The sequence below is a fragment of the Limulus polyphemus genome, unplaced genomic scaffold (genome assembly GCF_000517525.1).
Source record: "Limulus polyphemus unplaced genomic scaffold, Limulus_polyphemus-2.1.2 Scaffold3157, whole genome shotgun sequence".
Lineage (NCBI taxonomy): Eukaryota > Metazoa > Arthropoda > Merostomata > Xiphosura > Limulidae > Limulus > Limulus polyphemus.
Genome location: NW_013668767.1, coordinates 1 through 13,070, shown reverse-complemented (window position 1 = coordinate 13,070; position 13,070 = coordinate 1). Strand labels below are relative to the sequence as shown.

At 31.2% G+C, this 13,070-nt stretch overlaps 1 protein-coding gene across 2 annotated transcripts; it reads right to left on the bottom strand.

Moving 5' to 3' along the window:
* Positions 1–1,209: 1,209 nt before the first annotated feature.
* On the bottom strand, positions 1,210–11,539 carry LOC106468772 (coiled-coil domain-containing protein 86-like). 2 transcript variants are annotated; one of them, XM_022397135.1, is made up of 5 exons: positions 11,492–11,539; positions 8,920–9,041; positions 5,156–5,285; positions 4,429–4,503; positions 1,210–4,083 (listed from the first exon to the last, which is right to left on the bottom strand). In XM_022397135.1, exons 2-5 carry the CDS (start codon positions 8,997–8,999, stop codon positions 4,003–4,005), a joined length of 366 nt encoding a protein of 121 aa, XP_022252843.1. In that variant the 5' UTR covers positions 9,000–9,041; positions 11,492–11,539; the 3' UTR covers positions 1,210–4,002. The 2 variants fall into 2 exon arrangements, with proteins under 2 accessions (XP_022252843.1, XP_022252842.1); XM_022397134.1 differs by lacking the exon at positions 11,492–11,539 and adding an exon at positions 10,557–10,750.
* Positions 11,540–13,070: the final 1,531 nt, after the last annotated feature.

The window sequence follows — 13,070 nt, the reverse complement described above, 5'->3', positions numbered from 1 at the left end:
AATGTGGCCCGGCATGGTTAGGGTGCTCGACTCGCAAACTGCGGGTCGTGGGTTCGAATCCCCGTCTCACCAAACATGCTCTCCCTTTCAGCTGTGGGGGCATTACAGTGTGATGGTCAATCCCACTATTTGTTGGCAAAAGAGTAGCCCAAGAGTTGGCGGTGGTGATGACTAGCTGCCTTCCCTCTAGTCTTACAGTGCTAAATTAGGGATGGCTAGTGCAGATAGCCCTTGTGTAGCTTTGTGCGAAATCCATAACAAACAAACAAACCCTTTAAGTTCTCAACATTATACACTAGTACACTGAAAAAGTTCTCTCGAACAATCACATTTCCAATAATTCTAATAATCTGTATAGGATATAATAGCATTTAATCTACGTACAGCTGTAAGCTGATGATATAAGCTCTGAAATTAAGATAAACAAGTTGTGGTTTTCAGACTGAAAAGTAGTTTGTACACCTGGCAGCACTTTTAATTAGTATACATTTTTCACTCTATTTTAGATAAACTTTCTCTTGAAGTTAACATATCTGTGAATATTTATTACCTTTTCACATTAAAAAAACGTGTCATGTCACGTAAATTTCATAAGAAATAATTCCCATCTGCCTGCCTGATATGAAAATTTTGAATTTTAATGCCTGTAAAGTTCTGAAAAAGAACTTGACTACTTTGACGCATTAAGTTTTTAAAAGCTGTAAGATTCCTAAGAGATATTACTAAAACTATAAAGACAACAGGTAAGAAAATTGAAATATGCATCATACGGAGACTTTTAAAATATATTTATTAATGGCTTAACTACAAACTATAAAACTTTGTAGAAAATAGTCCACACAAATATGACTAATGAAGAAATCTTCACTTTAGAAAGTGGTCAGGGTTATATGGTTGTAATATTGAATACATTTATAGACTATGTAAATAGGTAAACACAATAACAGCAATTGAAAATTAGATAAAAACTGAATAACACAGGATGTATTTTATTTTTTGTCAAAAAAAATGTAAGGTCACAATCTTTAATTTACATTTACACATGATTTTGTACATGACAGTTGGTTTGAAAATATAATAGTTTCAAGTAGATGCTAAATTTTGTAGGAAGAACTTTATAATTTAAGCATAAAATAACCTAATCACTCTTAAAAATTCTTTATAAAGCTTGAATGTAAGAACTAAAGTCTGCCATAATCTTTTTTTTTATTACCTTAATCAATAAACCCCAAAGTATAGTTTCACACAAGTAATTGAAAAAAAAATAAAAACATAATCAAATGACAGAGGGCTGTGCTAACTAAAAGGAGTGTTTGTGTAATAGTTTTTTTTATGTATTGTATAAATCTCATTCTTATAAGTAATACTTTGTTTGGTCAATATAATGAAAAGCAAACCTAGATTCCATTTGACGTCCAAAAAAAATTAGGCTTAAAGTTTAATTTTCAAAAGCATTTTGATTTAAATTCTTCTCTCTTGACAAAAGTAGTTTGAGCTCTTATACAGACGTTAAATAGAAGAGTGATGGAAATGCGGATGTAGCAGCATCTGAGATGTAATAACAAGGTTTGCCATTATCATAAAGAATTACGTAAGTGTTAACAAAATGTAATATGTGCCTTAAAACTCCAACAGTGAGGGTCCCCAAATGAAGAAACAATGATAAGTCTTATGAGTAAGAGCAGCATATTTAACTAGTTATACTCATCAAAGGGTTGATTTTTATTTTTGATCTAAATAGGTAGTAGTTTCAAATTTGATGACGAGCAACCCACTTTGAGACTAATACTGGTTGCAAATGGCTTGAATCGGTAATGAAGAAAAACTTTAATACAACAGCAAATGTACAACGTTTCGACATCATCAGGTACAAGTAATTTACACTGACACAAATATACATTTCAAACCATTATTAGGTAGTAGTTTGCTCTGATCTGATTTTTATTATTATACAAATATCTTAATAAAAAGATCTTGCACTAAATTAGTTCAATGAGAAAGTAAAGTAACAAACAGTGTTTTACTTGTAAAACATAAAATTACATGCAATTTTTTGCATTAAATTTAACAATGCTTGTCTGAAAACAGTTGACTTTTAATGCATCCGCTCCTCTATGATCTCAACCATGTTTTAAGTAAGACATAAATAGTAACGGACAACTGAAATAATTCTGGAATCACCGATTTTTATTTAGATAAACATCAGTCGGAGGACATAAAACCTAATAGTGTAAGTTAAATTCACATCCATATTACGTTGCATACAAAAATAGAAATTATCATAATGTCATCCTATCAATTAAGTTTAAGTACCATAAACCAGCATTTCCCAAATTAATGCCATCCACACCCACCCCTCTTTCTTTTTTAATTGAATGAAAGAGTGAGTTCAGTGACGAGATATAATAACATGGATACGCGTCAAAATGCTGTAGTAATTACTTATTATTTTCATTAATTCTATCCCTTTATTTTATGTTTCAATCCTTAAATACAGTTGGGAACTCAAGTTAATAATACATCTCGGTCATGTAACTGTACCTAAATTCTGAAAAATCCCAATAAACCCGGGCACTTTTAGAAAGTGGACGTTTTCCCATTAGGTGTACATGGCAAGAAAAAGTAAGATATTACATCAGATTAGCTTCTGTAGAGTGAACACATTTTTTGCTTTAATGCACTAATGTAAGTGTATAAAGAATACGACTATGTTTTGTTAAATTATATTGTGAATCAAGAGTGCTTTACTGTGTACCAGTTTTTCAAGTCTGTTGATGAACTAACACAAAAAAATAGTGGAAAAAGATAAACTTTAAAAATCATTTGTGTTTATATTTTTTCTCATCCTTATTTTCATTCAACAGCACAAAAACCCTGTGCATGAAATATGGTTAAACACGTAATTAACAGTAGGGATAATTCAAAACTCAGTGAAACTTAAGTTTTTTACACAATTTTTATTTTGATTGAAAGAAAAAATGTTCAAATAGAGATCTAGCTACGTTCAGAATCAACATAAGTGGTTAATGTTTTGGGTACTGTGCAAAGCAACATAAGTGCTATCCGAGTTAGCCATCTCTAATTTTTTTTTATCAAAAAACTGGAGAGAAGATAGTTAATGAACACTGCTAAATCTTGGTCTGTTTTAACCAAATAACGAGATTTGAACATTGGCAGGACTAAACCGTTAACCACTAGGCCACATTCGACAGAGCCTACAAACCTCTTCTGACTGTAATCTTGTTCTTATCTTAATATAAAAACTCACTGAGCTATTAACACTATTTAATGTAAACTTCTTAATAATTTTAAAACATCTGCTTCTATGATGAGAATATTAGTTTAATATATAAGAATCATACCTTTCATCTGTTTTTTCTTAAGATACAATTATTATATTGAATAGCAACAATTTTGATGACCTAAATAAATTAATCCAGTGAGGCCTAAGTCAGTGAATACAGCAATTTCCAATGACAGTAGAACGAGACAGATTAGTAAGTCTGTGGTTTTTAACCATATTTTTGTTGAAGTTGTCCTGAAGTACTAAAGAGTGCATAAAAAACAAAATTAACTTCCTCAGATGTCTTATCACAAGCAATATTTTGGGTGTTGTCCTATTAAATATTCATTAAATCTAATTTTAAAAAGTTTTTCATTCCCTTGAAATCTTTTGCACCAAATAATAAATTAACACCTCTAGCTTTCATTACAGTATATTTTATGTACCCATATTGTGAGGCAAAAAAAAACCTGAAATCTTTAATAAAATGAAGCACCAGCAGAACAAACTTTCCCCAAGATAAAGATTAAACTTAATTAACAAAACGATGGTAACATATCTTACTTGTTTGGGCTACTCAATCCTGTAATACCTTCTAACATCGAGCTTGAAGAATGTTTGAATAAAAACATTTTGATATATATAGATACAAAGGACTATGCAAAAACGTTTAATTCAATACTGCACCTGTACAAATTGAAATAAAAGAACTATATTTCTCAAGAAGGATTTGTGTCTTGCTTCCTGATGTGTTTCAGTTGCTTTTTGGACATTCTTTTAATTTTTGCAGAATTTCTGATCTGAAAAATAAAATATTTCCTAAAGATTTATTGAGGAATTTTGAAGCTCCCAATAATATGTTTTAACCGCTTATCAACCATGGAAAGGTTTTTTTCCCGTTACCATAGCAACACCTTAACCACAGGCACTTAAATTGCATGTGATACATATGACATATACATACAGGTGGAGATGATAAAGGGTTAAACAATTAAATCAAATATAAGTTTAAGCTGATTTATTAAGGGCCAGAAAAATTTAAACTGTTTACAACTTTTCAAATCCTGGCACTTTGTAAAGACCAAAACTTCAATTTGGCCAAAATAATATTACATTTTTTAAGTACATAATATAGGATCACTTACCACTTGCACTATTTCAGCCTTTCTCTGGTTTTCTTCTCTTCTTTTACGATGTTCTTCTCGTCTTTGTTTCTTTTCCTAATTATCATGACAAAAATCATATTCAGAAGTCAATGAATTTGGTCTCTTAAGTTTATAAATATTCAGACTTGTTTACATTCTGCAAGTGAAATACATGACATATTTTTACGAACAAAGCCATTTACTTACCTTTTCAAATGAAAATAATGTTTAGCATATCAATAGATATCTTAATTATGAAAGGTTTAAAATAAATATTACAAATAGATAATATTTTCTTCCAAGACAAACAAATAATAACTCTTAACATGTAGACATATATGTAGAAAAAGAACTCCATTTAAGATTGATAACTTTTTTACGTAGTGTAAGCCCACTATCTGTGCGTATCTAGATATTTCTGTACTAAAGATGTTCTAATAATAATGATAACCTTAATGAGCATGTTTTATCATTCACAAGTTCAAATAAGCACTAACATAAAACTAAGATTTTCTAATGTTCTTTCAGTTAGAAAAATGCCCACTAAAGAATTATATTTTTTAATAATGAAAAAAAAATGTCATTGAACTGCTGAAAATGCCAAGTGTATGACACTTGCTCTTTAGCTCAATATATCATACTTTTCTGCACACATTTTTTTTATTTCATTGAAAACTTAAACTACCTTAAATTAAAAAAAGAGCAATTAACTTCACAGGATGCTAACCTCAATTTCTTTCCTTTTGGCAGCTTTAAGTTCTTCCTCATACAATTTTAATGTTTTCTGCTCAACACGTTTTTTCATTTTCTCTTTCCAGGATATTTTTACAGCTTTGTCATACTTCAGAGTTGAGAAACTAAGTAAAAAAATTCAAAGTACATTACCTGAATACCATCACCCGATGTTAAGTGTCAAGATCACAACCTTCTTGAACACATAACTATGTAAAGATGCATGGGAAAGTTTGACAATAAGTACAATTTTGCACTATGTGAGGATGATCATGGTTTACATCAAGATATGCTATCTGAAAATATTTTTTTGATTATTTTCCTTATCGGGATTTATCTGGACCATCATTTGATTCTGATTTATAAAGGTCCAAATTTCTGTGTAGTTATCAGTTAACCCTGTGTTTATTTAATACTAGCAGACTACTCAGTATAGCTTGGATGAAAATGGCTGTAACTGATTTAGTTCTATATTTACATGCTAGTTTATTGATCTACTGTAAAGCCATTTAATGAAGAATTGATTTATTCTGTTCTCATTGCAACACAACATAAATTAAAACTTGCCGATACCAAATGTTTTTGTAATAAACTCGTGTAGCTGATTCTTACAAGTATACACAAGCAAAGCTAAAGATATGGCTGATGCAAGCTTATTTAGTTGAGGGAGCATGCATGCATGTTTGAAGAAAACACCAGCCTTTTTCAGTTAAGGGGAGGTTAGGGAGTAGGCATGTATGTGCAGAAGGAAAGAGCAGAGAGAGGGGGAGAGAAGAGAAACAAATGAAGGCTGTGTTAAGTTTTTAACTCATTTTAACATATTATTGATCATGAATAGAATGATTAGGAGAAGTCCTCACACAGAGAAGAAATGTAAATAATAGCCCTCTTGATCACACATTACCAAAAAATCCATCCTTCTCAATTTCAGACCAATTGGTCATCCTGTTTGCCAAAAATTGGTATATTGGTCACTTTAGCCTCAAATTGCAGCCTCTGAGGCAGCGGCCACATAACCCATCTTACTTCTCACACAAAGCTGTATCTATACCCCGAGTTTTGGAGTTTATAGCTTTAAAAATGTGGCCATGCATAAGAAACAGACCCACAGACAGAGAGACATTCATGCTTATATGAATAAGTATCTATCTTTTATTTAATACATTAAAGTAAGCAATACCACTCACAAAATGGAATTAATGCTGAACCCCTGTATTAATAACTGTACTGCCATGTATCCTCACATCAGTTGACTTTCGAAAAAAAATTCTGTTCATTAAAACGTGTATAGTCTGTTACCCATTTTTTATGTTCTTTTTTCTGTCAGGAAACTTCAAATTGGTTTGTCTTCCTAAATTAAATTTTCATTTGTATAATACTTAAGTTTTTATTAAACTATAAACTACTACTCGACAAGCAATAAATGCTCAACAGCAGCTATATTATATTTTATTCACTTAACCAAAGAACATACGGAAAAGCACAGAGATAAAATGTCACTCACTCACCTAAAAAATTACTATTCACCCACAAAAACATGCAAACAAATGCTACTTATATGCAATAAATCGCCATATTGTTGCCACCAATCCCAATTTCAGGTATAGTATCTTGTCCCATCACGAGTTTGTCAGGAAAGTGTAATGGCTATGTAAGGAAAGTGATAATGTCAATAAGAAGAGGGCTGTTATTTTTGGTGCATCCAACATTTTTTACTAGTATTAAGATCATCAAAAATTGATCTCGGAAACTCATTACAGAAATGACACTAAAGAAAAGTACTAACGATAAGGATTTCACAGAGTTTGCATTTTAGAGCAAAATTTTAGGAATAGATGAAGATAAGGCTATTTAAAGATCAATTTATCAACAAATATTAGATACATATTAGTATAACTAGCACTGCAATTGTAAACAGTATCATTCAAAATGCATTTAAAAGCTACTGAATCAAGCTAAAACATCAGATAGGCTATTGGGTTTTGATATCAATTTTGTACAAACAGAAATAATATTTTTGCTATTTTGTAATAAAATATACAATGGAGCTAAAACATCTTTCATTGAATATAATGCAGCACAAGTTTTGATAGTACTTCAATTATATACGGACATGATTTATTTGGTTTCTTTTACAGTTTGACACTTTCTTTTCCCACATCATTGGATATGATAATAGAACATATTTCCTTTAGTACTGAAATTCTGAAGGTGCTTATACTTTATCAATAGAATTAAAGCATCCGGAATCACATGATTTTAAACTTGGTAAATTTCTCATCACAAAAACATCTACTCCTAAAACGTCTCCAATATCTAATACATTTTTGCTTTCTTTCATGACGTAATCACTTTATTTGTCGTCATCATCTTCAATTAAAGCCAAGATATCATTATCAATAAAATCTATATTGCAATTTCTATCACGTACAATTTCATCATTGACATTCACGATATTCTCACTGTAATTTGGCCGTGGTTATTTTTTTCTACAATGGATTATTAGTACTTGCCAATACAACTTTTAGCTGCTCCCCCCCCCATGTCTCTGACTCAATTTCGCAGAAACTGATAAGGCATCACATTCACAATGCCAGCATGTTGAACATTTATCAAGATTAAGGTTCCATTTGGAACTAGAAGTGTTAGAATTTTAACAGTTGTTGGAGCAGTCATCAGCAATTTTGATCCATAAATTTGGAACATACAATGGTCTACTACTAAAAATAGGCTAAATTGTCATATTTTTGGCCAACAATATTTCTCAAAAAAAAAAAAAAGGAACCAAAAACAAATATTTCTTCAATGAATCATCTCTTCCTGATCTATGTGAGCTTACCCAAACTGCAGGTATGGATGGTGTTAAAAAAAAACTCAAATGGCACACTTCACATCATTGAACAGATCATGATTTCAAAAGCCTACAACTCAACCCAAACAATTTTGTTGAAAAACAAAGGTGCATTAGGGTTATTAAGCTCAATACTATTCAGGTTTGTATTTACAAATTCATCACTTTACTTATACCACTAAAACAGATTACCCAAAATAAAACTTTCCAAATCCATAATAATTCTTGAGCACCAAAGTAGTCACACACACACAAAAAAAAAACATTTTCAAAGTTTCATGCCTCTCCTCATAACTTAAACAACCTCAACCAAGTATCAGTTAAGTCATGCACTCTTTCAACATGTTTATAAAAAAAAAAAAGACGATCAAACTTCACCCAATGTTCCAAATGAAACTTTACCAATCTTGTATACGGTTACTTACAATACCTTTTTGATCTTATGTTAAAATTCCTTTAAATAAAACCAATAACTCTATCAGTTCTTTTTACCTCAGCAAATCACTCAATAGAGGACTTGGAATTCTCCATCTTAAACAGATCTGTTCTTTGCCTGAAATGGGTCTAAGGCCAAAATGTTGTAAAATAAATCCAGTTAGTAAGAGTTTAGAAAGCATTTCTACTTCATTTATTTGCTTAATTCTATTAAAGAATTCTGCTCTTGAAAGATCATTATCTTTGATTGAAAAGAAATCTTATATAAAACCTTATTTTTTTCCCCCACTACATTAAATTTCATCTCAAACAAGATCTTTCCAAATGTCTTTAAGATTATTGTAATTAAAATGTAATTTTTCCATATTCTGGTTTATTCACAAAGACTGACCAGATTCTTTGGAAAAAATACACATTTGCAATAGAAACAAAAATCATTCCCAGTTATGTAACGTACTACTTACACAACTCACCATTTCTTTTCACTTTTCCATACACGTCCTGATTTTGGCCTTCCTTTTGGAATATTTAAAGTGGCATTTGCTTCAATCATTTTACGTTTATATTTTCAGCAGTATTAGGAGATAGCTTCAAAACTGAGAAGAAAATAAAAACTATTGTGTAAATATGACTTACTTGTACTTATACTTGAACTAAAAGTCTAAAGATAGTTACAGAGTTTTGATGATGTTTCTTCACACTTGTTGCAATTTGCTAGTTCCAGACTCATATACATGATAATTGCTTAACTGTGGATGACTAAAGTTAAAAAACAATTTTATTCATCTTAATTAGTAAACACAAGTCTTTAGATTACATTCATAACTTCATTGAATAATTGGCAGAATAACTTCAGAAATTTTAATGTCAATGTCAAAGTGGTTTTGTCAAGCCCTATAAAATAAAATTGTTAGACTATCTTTCCACAAGATATTTCAATTCTTTTTTTTTGTAAAATTTCTCTTAATTTCATGAAATAAAAAATCACATTTGTCTTTCACAATTTTTCTTAATATATATATTTATATATGTATATATATATATATATATAGTGATAAATATAGGTTTCATAACACGAGAAAATGATAAAAAGTACTGTGTTGCTTTGTTCCTCACAAAGACTTGAAAGAAAACTTTCCAATGAATCTAAGTATTGTATTATGCATGAAATACTGATACATAATAGTTAATACTTTAATAGTGTTTCTAATACTAGTAATAATGTTTAAATCCTACTGGTTAACATTTTAGATCATTTAAAATGACCTAAGTAACAGTATTTGATATACCTACAAAAATAGTTTAACATACAGACAAAAAGTTGGACCTTCAAGGCTTGAGAAGAATAAAATCTTAAACCCACTCTATTTTTCAGAAAATCATCAATTCCCCTCTTAAACTTCTTTAATGTGCTGGTCTCCACCCACTACTACTACTTGCAAGTCACGGAGCAAGCCAGTCACCCTCTAAGAAAAATATAACTGTCTTAACTGAAACCCAGCCTGTCTTTTTCCAAATCTTAGACTTGAGTCCATTTGTCCTCAGAATACACCACAAAGAAATCAAAGGCCTTTATCCTAGTAAGCCCCTAGATAATCCTTTAAACTGCAAAAAAAGATCAACTCTTACTCTTCTTTTCTCAAGAGAAAATATGTTAACAAATCTTAACTTCTCTGAACCCTTTCCAATAAGTCAGTATCCTTTCTTAGGTATGAGACCAAAACTGTACACAGTATTCTAAATGAGGCCTAACCAGTGCCTTGTATAGGGATAATTACTTTTTTTATTTGTATGTAAACCCTATACTTGTAGTAGCTTCACTAGTACTAGTAAAAGAGCACTGCTCCAATGGCTTGAATGCTTTATCCACTATTATTCCAATATCTTTTTCTTCAGTCATTATATTCAGTGGCCTTGTATGATTCAAATTATGCAACACTTTGAACTAACTAAACTTACCACTGATCAAAATCATTTTGCAATACTTCAGTATTCTAAAAACAGTTAGAAATACTCAAGAGTTTAATGTCCTTAGTAAAATTTACTAATTATGCCCCCTATTAACAACATTAATGTAAATTTCTAGAAAAGCAAAGGCTCAAACACTGACCTCTGAGGCTCTCCACTAGAAATAAGGTTGATTGAACTCTATTATTCACAACCTTTTGCTTTCTCCTATCCAACCACCCTTTTTGAAAATCTAAGAATGCCTTGTCCAAACACTAACACCCAAGTAACATCCTCAAGAAATTATATATATATATATATAAATATTTTAAAGGCAAGCCTTCCCTTTCTTAAATCTGTAGTGGCTTTCACTTACAATATATTTTCACTAAATGATTTTGTAAAACCTATTTTATCAGACTTTGGACTGTGGAATTTTTCCCACTACAAAAGTAAGACAAACAGCTTTATAAATCAGTATAACTTCTGGGGCAACTTTGATCACCTCCTTCAAAAATAGGAATAATGTTAGCAAATTTTCAATATTCACACATCTGTTGACTTAGTAGTACTACAAGTACTAGTGCTAAAATGAAGGAAGGAAATAAGCTCGCATGTGTGATCTTATTTTTATGCCTCCTTTAAATCCTTGGCTTGGGAAAAACCTAAAACTATTATTAACACTAACAGTAAAGGGATAAATATCGACGTTTCAATTCAATTACATTAAAATTTACAATACTTCATTAGAATGTCCAGGTTTTTCAGATTTGTTTTAAAATTACACTCCACACTATGTTACTTGAAAGTTTAATTATTATTACTACAATATTAGTATCAATGCACTAACAGTAATATTAATACCGATTAACAATAATTTCATTTTCAGATAGTAATAGTAGTTAGGCTTAACTAAATATTTGAATTTCAAAATTAATTCTTTTATAATGTCGATGTGTTAATTTTGTAGATTGCACAACGTTACTCTCAATAGTTGATAAAAATAAACAAATAAAATATCCAAGGACTAAAAATTAAGAATGTTTACAATATAACGACTAAAAGTTAACGCAATGTAATCGAAAACATGAAACCCACGTGCATCAAAACTCCAAATAGGCCGCCTAGTAGTGTAGAGACAAAACTTGAGCTTCGTATATCATAGCTACCCTTGAAACTTGTATGAGGAGGTGAAACTATTTAATTTTAACAAATATTGCTGAAGTATTGACATAATATAAGAAATAAAAAATTACACAAGAGTTTTAAATAAGTTATAAAAATATTATTTCTTAAAACTAAAGTAGAACTAGAAGTTCCATGAGAAATAAAAATAAAGGGCGATATCCAAAATTACAATTTTCACTGTGAGTGATATCTCGTAAGTTAGTTTCACTGTTCTGCTTTGAACTCTCTTACGTTGGTCAGTCGTCATCTAAGATAGATACCAATCGATTTGAAAAACATCGGTTTGTTTGTTTGTAGTTAAGCACAAAGTACTATCTGTACTCTGCCCTCTTCTGTTGATATCTCCTTTTCTCTCGATAAAATAAATTTCATTTTAAATGTGATTATACTCCTCATTCTAATTCAATATTAATTATGTGCCAGTTACTGAGAGCAAGTTTTTGTGGAATCCATTTTAGACTTCAATTTCGTGGTGTGAATGGGACGATAGGCTTAACTTATGAAAAAAAAGGAAAAGAAATGCTTCTCGATCCAGTTATTTTCGCCACCAGTGCCAGTTACTCCATGAAGTTATGAATGTAATCTAAAAACCGGGTTTCGATACCTCTGGCTTTGTCACGATCGATTGTTACGAGCTCCAGCTTCCTTAGAAAGACTGTCAGCAGATTCATTTCCAGGTACCAAAATAAAACTAATCATGCAACATAAGTGTCTTCCGCTTGGTTAAAAAAAGTGGCATTCCCAAACTAATGCTCAATGGGTAAAATAATGATGAGATGAAAAACTTTGAGATGATGAAGGAGTATAAATAGCTATGTTTATCCAATACAAGGTAAGGAGATCAGATAATTCAGAAAAATTCAAGTGATCACGAAGTGATGTTTTAGTAATGACAAAGAAACGAATAAAAAGGGCGCAGGCAGTCTGCCAAGAGGATAGGTCATAAGAATCATTAGTACTGTTGCGTCAGCGAGGTCACGTGACTAGTGTCATGCCACGTTTCTAGAACTATCTTGTTCCTTCGTGAATGCCCTAGCATTTACTAGATATAGGGTAGTCTGGTGTATATAAGAGGGTGACAACGTGACGGAACAATAATGTGTGTGTAGACAGTGAGTAATTGAGTGCAGTCAGCGAGTATTATTGAAGTTGAGCATGTTCGTTGTTATAGCATTTGTTTTAACACGATTGTTGAAATTAAGTGTATCGTAAAGTTATATTCGGAAAGAATAAACCAGTTTTATTAAGTAAGGACTTGTGTCGCTAAAGTTTCGTCGGAACGAATTTACGGAAAATCAATTAACAAACGGAGACGTAACAAATTGATGTCAGAGAGTGGGATATAAAAAGAAAAATGAAACGAGAAGCGGCAAATCAAACTACAGCATAGCAGACTTGATGGCAGCAATACAAGAACAGCAAAAGAAACAAGAAGAACGACAACGCCACTTCTCCCACAGTGTGATGGGATTGTAGAAAAGTACAACTG

Coding starts and splice junctions, on each gene's coding strand:
- LOC106468772 (XM_022397135.1), bottom strand. CDS start 8,999: ATGATTGAAGCAAATGCCACTTTAAATATTCCAAAAGGAAGGCCAAAA. Junction 4,504..5,155: donor CCAAAAGGAAAGAAATTGAG/GTTAGCATCCTG, acceptor CATGATAATTAG/GAAAAGAAACAAAGACGAGA. Junction 4,084..4,428: donor AGGCTGAAATAGTGCAAGTG/GTAAGTGATCCT, acceptor TTTATTTTTCAG/ATCAGAAATTCTGCAAAAAT.